The sequence below is a fragment of the Scleropages formosus genome, chromosome 7 (genome assembly GCF_900964775.1).
Source record: "Scleropages formosus chromosome 7, fSclFor1.1, whole genome shotgun sequence".
In the NCBI taxonomy this organism is placed as follows: domain Eukaryota; kingdom Metazoa; phylum Chordata; class Actinopteri; order Osteoglossiformes; family Osteoglossidae; genus Scleropages; species Scleropages formosus.
This window is the reverse complement of record NC_041812.1, coordinates 17,330,632-17,346,649: the sequence shown is the minus strand read 5'-3', so window position 1 is coordinate 17,346,649 and position 16,018 is coordinate 17,330,632. Positions and strand designations below refer to the sequence as shown.

The 16,018-nt window shown below is 44.1% G+C and overlaps 2 protein-coding genes across 2 annotated transcripts; both read right to left on the bottom strand.

Annotated features, from left to right (window-relative positions):
- Positions 1-5,373: 5,373 nt before the first annotated feature.
- slc10a3 (solute carrier family 10 member 3) lies at positions 5,374-7,716 on the bottom strand. Its single transcript, XM_018739299.2, has one exon. It carries the CDS (start codon positions 7,307-7,309, stop codon positions 5,894-5,896), a length of 1,416 nt encoding a protein of 471 aa, XP_018594815.2. The 5' UTR covers positions 7,310-7,716; the 3' UTR covers positions 5,374-5,893.
- A 2,811-nt stretch (positions 7,717-10,527) lies between these two features.
- Positions 10,528-15,242, bottom strand: chmp1a (charged multivesicular body protein 1A). The gene is made up of 7 exons (XM_018739246.2): positions 15,136-15,242; positions 14,652-14,671; positions 14,365-14,442; positions 13,715-13,861; positions 12,670-12,798; positions 12,303-12,496; positions 10,528-12,022 (listed from the first exon to the last, which is right to left on the bottom strand). The coding sequence occupies exons 1-7, from the start codon at positions 15,140-15,142 to the stop codon at positions 12,001-12,003; spliced, it is 597 nt and encodes a 198-aa protein (XP_018594762.1). The 5' UTR covers positions 15,143-15,242; the 3' UTR covers positions 10,528-12,000.
- Positions 15,243-16,018: the final 776 nt, after the last annotated feature.

Below are 16,018 nucleotides of genomic sequence, written 5' to 3'. Positions count from 1 at the left end.
TTCGCGCTCTGTGACGTGATTGGTCACATGAATTCTGCGGTCTTTGATTGGTGGAACTCTCATCCGCCTCAAACCAATCGGCACGCCGTATTGAAATACGCCTGACCATCGGATGATTTAACCAGCGAAGGGAGCGTCCGCGGTTCTGGAAAACAGCGTTAAATATTGAGGTCCTACGATAAAAGGAGCGGAGATAATGTATGACATCGTTTCCAGGATCCCACCACCTAAGGAAGGTTAGCGCTACATGGGATACACATAGCCGTAAACAAGGACATTTGCCCTAACTGAACGTCAGTTTATTATCAAATTACAGTAGAACGGGCTCTTATATTATTTCCATTTATTTATTTATAAGAGAGAGGGGGCGCAGTGGGTTGGACCGGGTGAGTCCTGCAGGGGTCGGTACTGGGTTCTCTTCTCCATTAACACCTCCTCCCTCGACCTGGTCATAGCCTCCCATGGATTCAAATATCACTGCTATGCTGATGATACCCAGCTCTTCCTTCCTTTGCACCTGGAGCATCAGACACTTCCTGCATGCATTGCTGACTGCCTGTCGGACATCTCTGCTTGAATGTCTGATCATCACGTCCAACTCAACCTCTCCAAAGATCCTGCATCTCCCAGCTGGCCTGTCTTCCTGTTACAATCTCTCGATGAAACTGGACAACTCACTCATTTTGCCTACCTTCTCAGCTAAGAGTCTGGGAGTGATGACTGACTCAAGTCTGTCTTTCTATCAGCACATTGAAGCCACAACCCGGACTTGCAGATACATCCTGCATATTATCCGCAGGATCCGTCCCTACCTCGCAATTGACTCTGCCCAACTACTTGTCCAGGCCATGGTGACATCCCATCTGGACTACTCCATCTCTCTCGCGTGGCCTTCCTGTTACTGCCATCAAACCTCTGCAGCTGATACAGAATGCTGCTGCACGACTTGTTTGACTTGCCAAAACGTTCCCATGTACCTCCCCTACTCATTTCTCTGCACTGGCTTCCTATCGCTGCCTGGATCAAATTCAAGACTCTGGTTATTACCTACAAATGCATCAATAGAACTGCTCCCACCTACTAACAAGACTAGATCAACTGCTACACCCCAACCAGACCCCTTCACTTGTGTACTTCTGCTCACTTGGTGGTCCCACGCATGAAAGGTAGAGAGCGGAGATTCTCGGTTCTGGCTCCGTTGTGGTGGAATGACCTCCCCCTGTCACTCAGAACTGCTGAAACTCTATCCACATTTGACAAGGGTCTGAAAACTCACCTCTTCCAGACTCACTTTGCCCAAGATCTCTTAAGCTCATGTAAGGTGTAAATGTTCACGCACCATAACTTTACGATCGTGCCCGGATAAACCTTTACACAGCTACTCCTGTAACGTACGTAAATGTTTGTGCATCTCCAAAAACAAGAAATTAGTAGGAAGGTGATCAGGAATCGTTGAAATTCTGATAAAGTTTCATGCAGCTACTCGTGTGATGAACGTTGGTTCATATGATATTATGGTGGAAAGAAACAAAGTACTAACTGCACTTAAGAATCACACATCTGCATTCAAATCTCCCTTTCTGCTAATGTAACACACACATTGTATCTTCTATGACATGTATGTTGCTTTGGAGAGAAGTGTCTGCTAAATGAATAAATGTACATGAAGCAAAGTAATTTCAAATGTAAATTCTGCTGGTTTACTTGCACTATGTACTTCTGGCCACAAGGTGTGAGCATTCCCACACAGATATTTTCACACTCGATTCATTTTTGTATTGCGACAATACTTACAATAACAACATCTGGAAGCCTTTTATTCGACTATAAACATATATACCAACAGCAGATAAAGCCTGTCCTCTCAGAAACTGTATTGTTGAGATCTTGTAGGGGAACGGTAACTCCAGGGCAACGGCGATCACTGACGCGTACCTATAAATACATGGAGTGATGTGAATGCCCACATAATGATCATGTAGGTGCCAAAGATAGAAAATTGTATCTCAGTCTTTTGAAGTTTATAAACAAGTTCTGTACCCACCCAGCATAAAATGGAGAATCACACAGCAAAGGTCACAGTGCATTTCCCCCACTGCCACTGAAATAATTGGAAATGTGTTCATTACACAAGCGACGCAGGCGATGACAGTGTGAGAATAGGCGGGTGTGGTGGCAGCTGGTGGTGACTCAGCCCTTTCTCTTTTACCTACAGACAACACACATCTAGGCCCTCTACTGTTGTTTCACAGATCTTAGTATTAGTCATTTTAGTAATATTTCATATTGTTTCAAGTTCAGCGTCTGTAATCATGTCTCAGCTTGTGCAGCGTTTTCATTTTCACATCAGTCTTATACAGCTGCATACGTGGATACACTGGAGAAAATGGTTTTGTGTGTCCTGTAGTTCTGAGAGACGATCACGTGGTGTTGATCCTCTAGAAATGTCTACATTACAAATTGTTGAATAGTGGATAAACCTGTATGCAGCCACTCGTGTGATGTATACTGCTTCATATGGTGGAATGTGACAAATTAACTGTACTTTAGTGTCACGTATCTGCATCCGAATCTCTCCTCCTGTTGATGTAAAGCAGTCATTGTATTTTTCTACGTCGCTTTGGAGAAAAGCATCTGCTAGATGAATACATGAAAATGCAAACAATGCCTCTAAGCTCATGTACAAATGTTACCGTACCGATCTTTGAGACTAAGGATGCGCATTACCCTACTGATCTTCAAATGAAAGCTCCTGCTATAAGATGTTAACATGTCACAAAGTAGACAATCTAAAATAAATAAATTTTTAAAACACATGAGAGCGATCACTTGGAAAATCAACGCGACCCACGTTAGGAAACACTAGTGTCCGTCTCTGGGCTTTTAATATTTAGAGTTCTCGTGCTGCCAGATCTGTCAGTAAGGCGTTATGTGGGTAATCAATCTGCTAAAGGTAAACAATGCCAGCAGTTCCACTAAAGGAACAACATGAAACATAATTACCGTGCTGATGACTGTGCATGACCGCCATTTATCAGGCAGCCCTGACACCGACACCACTGCTGCTGCGTTCAGGGGCCAATGTTTTGCCAACGTTTGCTCTACAGTGTAAACGTGAGATTTTTTAAAACTGTACCATAAAGTGAGCGGAGGAAGATGGGGCTCTGAGGGGTACTTTAGTTTGTCATCCCGCATTTTCACCTTATTTCTCGTTAACGGAAAAGGCTGGGACAGGAAAACGAGGAGGAACAGAGCGATTGCTGTGGGGCCCCAAAGGGCTGCCAAGGGAAGTCCAGGCACTTAGTGCTGCAGCAGGAACATGCCCAGAGGAGGTGAAAGGGAAACAATCTCATTAAAATTTGATCCTCGTGAATTTTTAAAACATGTCTCCTTTGTGCCTCCCACCACAGAGCAGGAAGCTCAGACAGTGAAAGCTGCTGCATCGCATGGATGGGAACTTGCCTGTCAGTCTCTCCCCTGAAGCTGTAGGCCCCACCAGGAGCGGAGAGGAGAGGAGAGGAGAGCTCGGTGAGCCTGGCTGAGACCCCCCGCTGCGCTCGGGATGAACGATCACAGCCGGTCCTGTTCCAGTGAAGCTCCTTCTCCACACTTTCTGCTCCAGCGAATCCGCACTCGGAAGAAAAGATGTCATGTTGGAGCATATGGGGCTTTCTCTGAGAGGGGGGAAAACACGGCAAGGATTCGTCTGCTTGGTAGTCATACTGTGTGGTTCTGCGATTATCGTGAAAACCTGTGACCGGGTGTCGGTCCACAGGCAGTCACGTTGAAAGCATTTGCAGAGGACTGCCTCATTCTGCTCGCATTCACATTCCAAAAGCATAAAGAAGCAATTTTATGTGACAGGCACCCAACCCCATTTACCATTCAGCTCTACAAAATAAAACCGCAAATTAGAGTCAAAGCAAAACGATTGTAAATTGGACCTAGAAATGCTTGTCTTCCCTATTTGGAAACAGGAATGGGTGGGTGCAAAAAAGTCACGTGTTTCAACATCACTAAAGGCTAAATCTGAGTGGCAATAGTGATTGAAAATCTGCCACAAACAAGGATTTGCATGAATGTCTACATTTACATTTATTTAGCAGATGCTTTTCTCCAAAGCACCTTCCAATGAACTCTATGTAGTGTTATCAGCCCACACCTTATTCACCAAGGTGACTTACACTGTTAGATACACTACTTACACTGGGTTCCTCAACCATACATCAGTGGAACACACTCTCTCTGTCACTCGCACACTACGGGGGAACCTGAACAGCATGTCTTTGGACTGTGGGAGGAAACCAGAGCACCCAAAGGAAACCCATACAGTAACTGGGAGAACATGCAAACTCCACACAGACTGAGCAGGGATCAAACCCACGTCTTCTCACACCACCCAGGCGCCGAGACACAGCAGCACTACTTGCTGTGCCACCGTACCACCCGCAAGGTCTACCTCACCAACAAAAAGTGATGAGGGAGGAAGTGTATGCTGAGAAAAATGAGGAAGTATTTACACCCAGACAGCGCCACCTGAAGGCTGTGTCTTGCTCTCTCTCACACATGCACAGAAACAGGAAACACACTTACACCACATCCTCCGAGAGTGTTTCTGCTGGGCTACTTAGTAACTGGACTAAACCGGTCAGCACCCCTGCTCCTAGGCCATTACTCTCTCTCAAATGCAGCACTTTCATGTGGATCAGATGGAACCCGGTAGTGCTGAGGTGATCTGATCTGGACCCGTTGAGTTCTACTCATTCAATATTGAAGCAGAGGCTGTCAGTTTCAGCAGAATGACTGACATGTCAACAGACTGTAAACAACAGCTCAATGCCTCTTCCTACCAAAATACTGTACTGTAATTATGAAATGTTCACACAAAAAACATGCAGAGAACAAGAGAGATAATGAAGCCAGGCAAAAACCAAACATTGATAAGCAAATCTACAGTAAAAGTAATTTCCAAAGGTAAAGTGGCTTCAATTAGTGGGCTGACCAGCAAAAAATTTGACACCATTTCTCTCTCGCACTTGTAACATTCACAGCCCCTTCGCTTTCATAAAGAACAAAACTTTCTGGCTTAAAATTAACAATCACACAAATTCTAGGTGACATGTTTTTCTAGTTTTAAGGGGATCTGATTGTTCTCTCAAGTTAAAACTATAAAACATTTAAAAAGTCACTCCACAGGAGTAACATTTTATGCCCAGAATAGCTTCAGCAACAAAGAATATTCAGTAACCTGCAGGTTGCTCAGCCTGTTTTACACGTATGCAAATACAGTATGAACACAACTGGGAAAATCCACATGCAGGTGTGCCACTGTCAGCTTCCACTTGTTCTGTTTACATCTACCTCTTTCTGCCCCACTTTCTCACTAACCTTGCATTTCCCTGACAGGTGACCTGTGCGCATAAATATTCACCAATTTACACACCTTTAGCTTGCTCATTCCAGTGCTTTATTTCCATGTTTATCCGATTTATCATTATTCAAGTACAAGAAAACTTCAGAGAGTTACACACGAGTCCCTTCTGCAAACTGACTTCAGACCACAGTCCCTCACCTGGTCCAAGTGCACAAGCTCTGTAAACATGATACAAATCATAATAATCTTTTCAGTTAGAAAACAAAAGTCCAGTAGAAAAATATCTCTGTGTTCAATAGGCATCTCTCTTCCAATGTGTAATTACAGCAGGTACTTGTAATGAAAAGCTAAAAAACAACTCTGAGAAGAGAGAAAGAAGGCCTTTGGTTTCAACACAAAAAAAAAGCCACTTTCATCACAACACCATGTGCTGCGTTATGTTTGCGTCCCTCCACCGCGTTCAGTGCGCGTGAGGCTGGGCACCAGTCCGAGACGGAGTACGGAGAATACAATCAGGTGTCAGACGTCCGTGGTGGCGGCGGCAGGGCACAGCCGGCGGTAGGCAACATGACCGAGGACGAGGAGCAGCATCTCTGATGTGCTGCTGAGGGCCACTATGAAGGGGGCCTGGGAGGCAAAGTCAGCCTCTGCACGGCGGAACGACAGCTGCATGACTGCAAGCGCCAGCAAGCTGTTCTGAACCCCCACCTCAATGCTGACCGTCTTCCGGTGAGGAGCACTCAGGCCAGCCACGCTGGCTGCACCATAACCCAGCAGCAGCCCGAAGAGGGGCACGGTGACACCCACTGCTACAATGGGCAGCCGCACATCAGCCAGGATTGATGCTCCCATCTGGTAGGCCATGAAGATTCCGCCCACAATGAGTACGAAGCTGAAGGGCCGGATGAGCGCCAGCAGCACCCGCGTCAGGCCGGGTAGCCGCAGCTTCACCAGCATCCCTAGGGAGATGGGGATGGCGATGAAAAGGAGGGTGCCCAAGATCTTGATGAAGGGCACATGCAGCGCAGCGTGGACTCCCAGCAGCCAGCCATACAAGGCTGAGGAAATTGGCATCATTGCCGCGGCAACCACTGTGGACACCAGGGTCATCGTGATGGCCAGCGTAACGTCGCCACCCAGAAGCAGGCTGTAGAGGTATCCGCCACCGCCGCCTGGGGCCGAACAGGTGATCACCAGTCCTAAGGAGAGCGCCTTGGGTAGGGAAGCCAGCTTGGAAAGGGTGAAGGCGTACAGCGGCATGACAAGGAACTGCCCTAGCATGCCCAGCAACACGGGCGCCGGCCTCCGGACCAGGCAGCTCAGGACCTCCACCTCCACCTTGCACCCAAACGCGCACTTGTTGACAAAGATGAGTGGCAGCAGAGCAAACAGGACAGGGTTCTGTGAGAAGTGGGAGAGCCCGCCAGACTGGAGGAGCGGGGCGCCGGAATCCTCCCCGCCCGGGGATACCCTGATCGAGTAGTCGGAGCGCTCCTCTATCACAACGGGCCCGGAGTCCTGGTCCAGGTCCAGCAGCTGGATGAGCAGGGGAGCAGTCCCCGCCACACCCGAGCGGATGCCGATCACGTAGCTGCGCAGGGGCCCGGGGGTCCCGCCGCTGTCACTCACGTTCAAGATGGACAAGACCTGGGGTTCCAGAGAGCGCACGGTCACCGTCTGCTTCCACCCCCCGCGATCCGATGTGCCCACGGCACCGTGGTACCCACTGGAGATCACGATCACGCCTTTGGTGTTCTCCGGAAACTCGAATTCCTGCGAAGTGCCGTCGCCGATCTTTATGAACCGGCCGCCGCCGCCGCCGCCTGTGGTCGCGCTGCTCGGGGAAGTCCTCCTCCTGTCTGGCGCTGGGGTCTGCCGGTCCGCCCCCTCGGCTACCGCAAGGAGAAGACAGCAGAGCGCCAACAGGGTCCTCATGGCGGAGACACGCGGCTCTCCTCAGGCGTCACCGGAGCCCAGCACGTCCTCCCGGTTCCGCGGCTCCCGGTTCACCTCAGCGCCGCGGCTTTCGCGGTTCACTGGAGGCTCCCGGCGCCGCCGGTTCGGGACCCATTCTTCATCTGAGCCCCCCTCCCCTTCTCCCTCCAGCGGAATTCGCCGCCGCCAAGCGACACGCAGGAGAGTTACGACTTCGATATAAATATTAAAACACGTAATTCCACCGGTTCGAACCGCCTCCCGCTCCTCTTCCGGCCACGCGCTCTAATGGCCGCCGTCGAACGCGGTTGCCGCTGTTCACGGCCAGTTGTACGGCGTCTGCTTTCTCCCCCAGCGCTCGCGCTGCTCTCCATTCACTCGCTAAGCTCCCTATAATCCAATCAGAAGAGCCCGCGGGTATTAACCCGCGCGCTTCCCGTCTTTGCGAGCTACAACGTCACCTCGCAGAATGACGGAGCGGAAAGAGCTCCGACTACATCGAATGTACAGAATGTGCCAAAGGCTGTCTAGCAAATACAAATAACACACCAAAAATACTGTATTCAGAATGTACCAAATGCACAAAATAAACCGGTTACGACGAAAACAACACACCCAGTATACCGAACATGCCCAGAGAACCCCATGTACAGAACAGAAAATGTACCAAGTACACAAAATCTACTAGCACTTCACTGGCAAAAAATCACGTGTTTTAAAGTAAGTTTGAGTGACTAAGTGTATTGTTTTAAAGAGCAATTAGCAGGTTATACAACTTAAGAGTATTATTAGGCTTTTTCAGTAACTGCAGCTCAGTGTTTTAAAAAGAACTGGACAAACTGGATCTGATGGACTTGGGCCTCGTTGTTTAGTGCCGAAGTCCAAACGCTTTGTGTGACTATAGTTGAAGTTTTACTTGTTCCTTTTCCTCTCACAAGGGAAACGGATGACAGAGCTGTTTGCCGCAGCGTCTTGCCACTCCACCCTCGAAATGTGGGGTAATTCATAGTTAGACCGGATGAATGACTCGATGCAGCTCCCATTTACAGACCCTTTTCCCAGGTGGCACATCCTACTTCCCAGTGATTTTACAATGAATTACCACGTGTTCACTTCCCGAACAATGGCAAAGGCACACACTTTTACAGATACAAGATCGCGAAGCTCCTCTTCGTTCCTGATGTAGGTCAGCACTGAATACAAGGAGAAATTATTAACCTTTATTTATCTGATACCTTTGCCCAAAGTGACTTACAGTATTATATATTCAATGTTTATATTCATGCACCCATTCATACTGAAAGATATTCTTACTGGAGCAATCCAGGGTAAATAAGTTCATCGGGGATACTATAGCAGGAGCGGAATGTGAACCAGGACATATTATTATTAGAATTTTGTTACGTCGGAAACTTTTTCAGAGGCTGGTTAGTTCATGTAAAAGGTCACATGAGGCCAACTGATGTGACAGAGCCTTCAAGTTGGGTGCGTAGTTAACCACAACGATAGCTCTTTGTAATGACAATACTTCTCCGGAACTGCATGAATAATTGAAATATCCGAGAACACCGAAGCACGTTTGCAGGCAAAGGAGAGCGGCTCACAGTGGAAGAGGAAACACTTGAAAGCGAAAGGGGAATTTTCTCGTTGGGTGAGCTGCAAGGAACTAGCTGATAAAATAAACAACCAAATATAAACATTATACATACAGTATATATGCAGCGTAGTGAAATTTGATAGCACTAGATTTTAAAGAAACTACCCTTCGAAAAGCTCAACAGGGAAAGCGGACACGTCTGTATATGTCGGTGGAAAAGTCGGTTATTTGATTACTTGCATACAATGCAACATGGAGGCTGAAAACACGATCTTTTCAAGTGTAAAAGGAACAATCAATGACCTTGGATAAGCATGACATCTCTTAAAATGCTTCTGTCTAGTAAACGGCGGCCTACTTTGCGTCACAAGATCGCAGAAACAAAAAGGTAGTGTCTGCAGGGTAAAATTTTAGCTTGATTAATCTTCTGACTTTGAGATATTATTCTGATTATTTATTACTTTGCTTAGCTGATGCTTTTATCCAAAGCAAAAAGTTTACTCGTATATACAACTGAACATTTTATTGGATCGTTTTGGATTATACATGTTCTGTTTATGGGTACAAATGTAATGCCTTTCTTGGGGTGTAGTCAACATAGGTATGAGAAAAATTTGGGGCAAATATCTGCCCAAGGCTACAGTATACACACATGCCCAAACCTAATCACAATTTTTCTGCAAAGAGAAACCCCCAGGGTGAATCCCACTTAATTTTACTATTTCAAAAATGTGACCACATTCATAGTGAAAGAAAGCATCTTTCAGCCTATTGGTTCAAACAGTGATTAAGAACAGTGTTCTCACCAGAACACACAACTGTGATATATGTCTAGACATGTCAGCTGTTTTCAGTGAAAGATGAAGTTAAAAACTGCAGCTGAAACACAATCAGAAGCCCTATTCCCAGAATACTTAATGGCTGTTTATCACCTGCTTTCTCACAAACATTGTCTTTGTGATGTCTGGCATTCTGCCTTCCTCTGCATTTTACCCATTTGTAGCATACATTCTCATTTTAATCGATAAGATCTTGAAAAAATGTGAACTAAAAGAAGTATATTTGCAGAACTTTGTTAAAAAGAGAGACTAAGTAAAAAAAAATCTCTATTTGTTAAATTTTAAAAACCAATCTTTTCTTTTACTTTTAACAATACCAGAGAACAATGTACAGACCTACCCAGGAAACATCCAAAAAAATTGTCTAACTGCAATTTTGAGTTAACTGTTTACTTAAAAATTCCAATAATTAATTTCACTTACATGCTGATCTACCAAATATTTGTTTTTACATTTATTTAGCATTGTAAAGAAAAAGGAAACAGTTAATTACATTTTAAAAACATTTTAATTATAGTACACTAGAGGAAACTGTCAGTTGCACAATGTTACTGCCATTATTGTCTTTGGATCAATTAAAGAAAAATGTGTGCTTTTATAGAAACATGACATGCTCTACAACAAAACTTAACAGCTTATCAAAGTGAATTTGATTCACATGGCAATACTTCTTAATTGGAAATGTAGCTAGTTAAAAGTCACATCAGGTTTTCTCTTAAAAGGGCATAATGTGTCATATGCATTCAAATTAACCATTGCAATCCCCTGTGTTGGGTCTGTTATTCCTTATTTTGTCTCTAATAGGAAAAATAGAAAAGGAAAAGTGAGGGAGATCATTCCATGCTAATGGGTACATGACAACATAATGCCACAAGACTTTTTAGACATATTTCCAGCCACCAGACACACTCAAGCAAGATTCTGATAAAGTGCAGCCCAGAAACCCAGATGCCTACAGTGATGAACACATTCACACCACTCAGAAGCAGACACGGACATTTCACAGGAAAACGGTTTAATTCTGGAAAAAGGGGGACTTATCCGAATATAAACATATAATACAAAAGCAGTGACAACATAAATGTGACTTTCAACATACATAACCCTTCCATATAAAGCAATTTTAAAGAATCTTCAAAGAAACTGATGCTTATGAAGTCACTGTGCAGATAGTTACTATGCTTTCTTTAACTTGAGACTATGAGTTAGGGACAAGACTGCGCCACTACTTTATTGCCCCAGCAAGCATCCTTCTGCCTGTCACTACAACTTTTAATCTCTAGAAAAAGTTTTAATTACTCCACTCAGGCACTGAAGAAGCGCTGTCTAGACAAGCACCTGTATCCCAGTAAGGCATAAATCAACAAGCAGAATCAAAGCAGGCACAGACAGCAAATTGACAAAATAAAATGAAAACAGGTAGCACTAAAAAAAAATAAAAATCTGAAAAAAGAGCAAACAGCATTGAGATCAACAACAGTCTGTACTCAGTGTAACCTTGGACAGATATTGATGTGATATCTGACCGAGGGACCAGCAAGTCAAATGAAGAGATCAGACTGGATAGGACAGCATGTCCATGCAAGTGTATGGTAAAATGTGAGGTGATACACAAACTAAAGGACGCATTTCTTAGTGTTGCACTATGCAGATACAGTGGGTTTCTATATCACTCAGGGTGAAAGCACTTAATTTACATGACCAACACCCAGCATTCCTGCTTTGTTCATCTGGAGGCAGATTTCATTGTCTATCACATATCTACTCCTCTGACCCCAGAATATACATGTCTGTGACTTGATTTCAACAAAACAAACGAAAAAAAATATTCACCTTAAAATACAAATAGGGGATATGGCCCTTGAGGAACAACCACATCCCATACTTATATAAAGCATTTTAAAAAATAAATTTGAAATATTTTCTTTATTTTAAACTTCTTTTCCTATGAGATGGGAGAATAGGAAAACTGCCACCAAAGATCCTCTGGATATCATCTGGGAGTGCAAGGGGAGAGGAGGAATAAAAATGTGAGGAAAGTAGGGATAAAATATAAGTGTGGACAAATGGAGGAGCAGAGAGAGAGGAGGTTAACGATCTTATGTGGTAATTTCAGCAGCACTCTGAGTGATGTGTGTATAAATAGACCCAAGGATGGGATCAATATAATGAGACTCTCAGTATAAACAGTGTGATGGAAACAGTTCATTTCCAAGCAACTCTCCTGCTGCTTGTCATCCTGCTTGGTGACATCTTCAGTTCCGCAATGCAGCCAACCTGAAAGGATGAGAACAGCGTTAAACCGTATTGTTTCATTTACACTTTCATTTATTGATTTCAGCAGACACTTTTCTCCAAAGTACTGTACACCTCAGAGAAAAGTTCCATGAGTGCATTACATCAACAGAAGGATGTAGTCTTTCATTCATCTGGATGTCTTTGGGAGAGTGCAACTTTGTGCAGCTGTATGGAGTGTGGTTGTGAGTGTTTGGGAGCTTTTACACTGTATTTGTGTGTGTCTCTGTGTCTGTGTGTATGTGTACGAGTGCACACCCACCTGCGGGACAGCTGATCCTCCTTCTCCTGGCTGCGTACAGAGCTCTCTCCCAGTGAGGAAGCTCCAGCAGGAAGCTGGCTGAGCTGGTCCATCACCTCCAGACCACTCTCTTCGGCAATCTGCATGATGAGGTCATCCACTTGCTCCTGGGGTGTAGTCAGCGTTGTGGCTGAGCTCATGGAGTCCTCCATCACCTGACACACACACAATGATGGTTAATTCTCTCATAATCTGTTCAAAGCAAAGACAGTTTGAGGTCACATGAAGCAGAAATGGTAAAAGTAATTATATAAAAAATGAATACAAGGAATAGATTTTAACGTAATATTTAAGTTGAACATTTATAATAAGAGCAACGATTACTTACAGAGGTATGCACATCCAGATTTTGGACCTGGCTTTCAAATTTGTCCATAACAGCAGAAACCTTCTGCAGGTCCATGGAGCTCAGCGCTTTGTCCAGAGCCTTGGTCACTTGGGCCATGTTCTTAGTTACCTAGGACACACAGTGGAGATGGGTTTGTTGAGCAACCTTGGAAAGTGTCTTCTAACATTCCTACAACACTGTTCATGATACTGTATACTCATCTCTTTGCTATAAAATGTCAGCTTGATAACATTGTCAGTTAGGGTTAGGCTGCTGAAAATTACAAACCTATCTAGTTCATAACAGTTCTATATTCTATACACAAAAAAGAGAGACTATTTAAACATTTCAACTAGAGCTTGGGCATAGATTTAGCCTGTTTTTCCAATATAAGAGACTCAAAAAGCAATACTGTGTGGGCTTTTTCTTAATGACTTGACAGGATGTGAAATTAAGCAACAGTTTGGGAAATTCCATCATTTTGTCTTGTTCTCTTTGCCTTTACTTCAGATAATTTATCTCCAACTTCCCCTTACTGGATAAGTTTCCACACCTGTCAGTCAAGAGGTTTCTGTGAGGCTGTGAAATAAGTAATGATGTACAAAACAACCCACAGATTCAAAGAATGCTGTTCAGCAAAGCCACAATTTTCATATCACAAGAGGGTGACATGTATATAGATCACAGAATGGTTTTAGAAAGAGTGAGACAGATTCATTCAGACTGCAGTATAGATATCTGCATGAAGCATTTCTTCTCTGGCAGAACTATCCTTATTACAGTCTGTTGCTGATATTCAACTGCCCTTCAAAAAAATAGTTTTGCTTTGACCATGATTCATGTGCAGGGTATCAACATTTGCTATCTGAAGTGCTCTGGGGCCTAGCTCCACGTGAATAATAATTTAAATAATTTAATTTATATTATGTGAATTTGTTATATTTATAATTTAAAAAACTAAATCATTCAATAATCAGTTCAGAAAAGAGTCTATCTTAGGACTGTTAGTGTGTGGTACCATGGAATGAGACAACCATAAATTTACCCCCTTCATTGTGACGGCGGTCTGAACTTTGGAAGCCACTGCATCAACACGAGAAGCCATGCGCAGCCAGTTCAAACCCTCATTTTTCTTACGAATGGCGTTCTCTGCATATACCCTAGCACATTCCACATTCTTCTGCTGCAGTGCCTGGAGAGAGATAAAGCCTCTTAGTCACCAGTTAGATCACACACCTCACATGGTTCACACCCAGATCTGTCATGCATTTGTAAGACCCGAAAGCAGCACGAAAATAAAACTCCTGGCGATAACACAGACTGATATACAAAAAGAGTCTGCTGGCGCAATGTGAGCAGGGAACCAGTGAATGGCAGTAAACATATACCTGCTCACACGGTATATGTTTACTGCCACCTACTGGTTGGAAAGCAGCACTGCATCCCTCAACCTCACGTTATACGTACTTACATGACAACTCTCCGAACAAACAACACTAACAATAAATTTCCTGCCACTACCATGGAAAATTTGCAGATTTCCCCATTGGTAATATCAATAACATTGAAGCTGATCTCCCGAGGAAAGCCTTTAAACAAATCATAGACTAACTTCTGCAATATTTGCTCACGCCTTATTGTCTGGCTTCACTGGGACAACAAGAAGGCAAAGCAGACATCCACTGACTCACTCACCTTCTTCACTTTGGCCTGTTCAGCTTTGGAGTCCTTCTCTGCTTTCTTAGCCAGCTTTTCTAGCTGCTTTGATGTGAACTGAGGAACCCACCGATGTAGAATCAAGGAGAGAGTGAGAGAAGAGAGAAACATAGAGCAAACAGAACTCTGATGGACTAAAATCGGCTAAAATGATTGTGGCACATTGGTAAGAAGTGAAACAACAAAGATCAGGGTGAATACAGGGAAGATGTATTGGATCAGGACAATCAAAGTTCAACGAGTAAACATACTACATCACCACTTACCCTCAACTGGAAAAGTGTTTCTGAGGAAGTAATGGAGAGACACAGATTAAGAAGAGAAAAATATTATATTTAATTAATAAACCATATTGCCCACAATGAATGATCCAACAGTCATATACATGATTTATTAGAGTTTGTTCAACACTGACTAAAACAAGTCTTTTTACGTTAAGAAACCTGACGACAGCCAGATCACTGACAGGTCTCCAGTCAGATAAGCTCAATGTTCACTTCCTTATTATATTGGACAGGGACAAGACGACCAAACAACTTCGACGTTTAACTCCTAAACCAAAACACTCGCTTGATGAGACTGGAATCACTATTTTAGTGTCCAGTCATCCTAGGCTGCTGCTTCGCAAATGAACACAAAAAAAATAGTAGTTACAAACAAAGGAAGCTACACAGCCCAATTTATAATAACGACGAGAGGTGAACAACTACGATGTATTAAACTACCAAAAATATCAAATACTACTCGTACCATCCATTTTAGTAGACAAGGCAGCGAGTTTATCTGATATTTTGTCTGAAAATTCCTTTCCGTGGACAGCAGCTTCTTATTTGTATTTCCTGGTGGAGTTCTTTCCTATTCCGGTATCGGGGGCAAAACGGAAGTTACGTGTATGGGACGTTTCCGTTACCGGAGAAGCCCAAAGAAAGAGACAACATGACCCTTGTCACATGATGCGGGTTGTAGTCATGCGCTGCTGGAACCTGTTGTTCACACTGCTTGGCGGGTTTCATTGATCCAGTTTAAAAAGTTTGAAAATATTCGTTCGCATCATGTCAAATACGCTTATATTCTACTGTATCATCGACATCTAGCGTGGAATGAAACGTTTCGCTCCCTAAAATAGGACAGGGAACAATATGTTGTTATAATACACAATGGCAGACCTACTACTAGCAGAAATATTCCTCAAGTGGCATAAACAGAGATACACACACACACACACACACACACACACACACACACACACACACACACACACACATTTTCAGAACCGCTTGTCCCATACGGGGTTACGGGGAACCGGAGCCTACCCGGCAACACAGGGCGTAAGGCCGGAGGGGGAGGGGACACACCCAGGACGGGACGCCAGTCCGTCGCAAGGCACCCCAAGCGGGACTCGAACCCCAGACCCACTGGAGAGCAGGACCCGGTCCAACCCACTGCGCCACCGCGCCCCCTTCCTAAACAGAGATAGATAGATAGATAGATAGATTTTGATCCCGTACAAAATCAGACTCTTAACCTTATGGATTTGTTACTACTTTAATATTTAATATGGGTCTCCGAGGCGATACTACGAATGATTCTACTCTCAGTATCTGAATTTTCATGAACTATTATTTTATTGAAC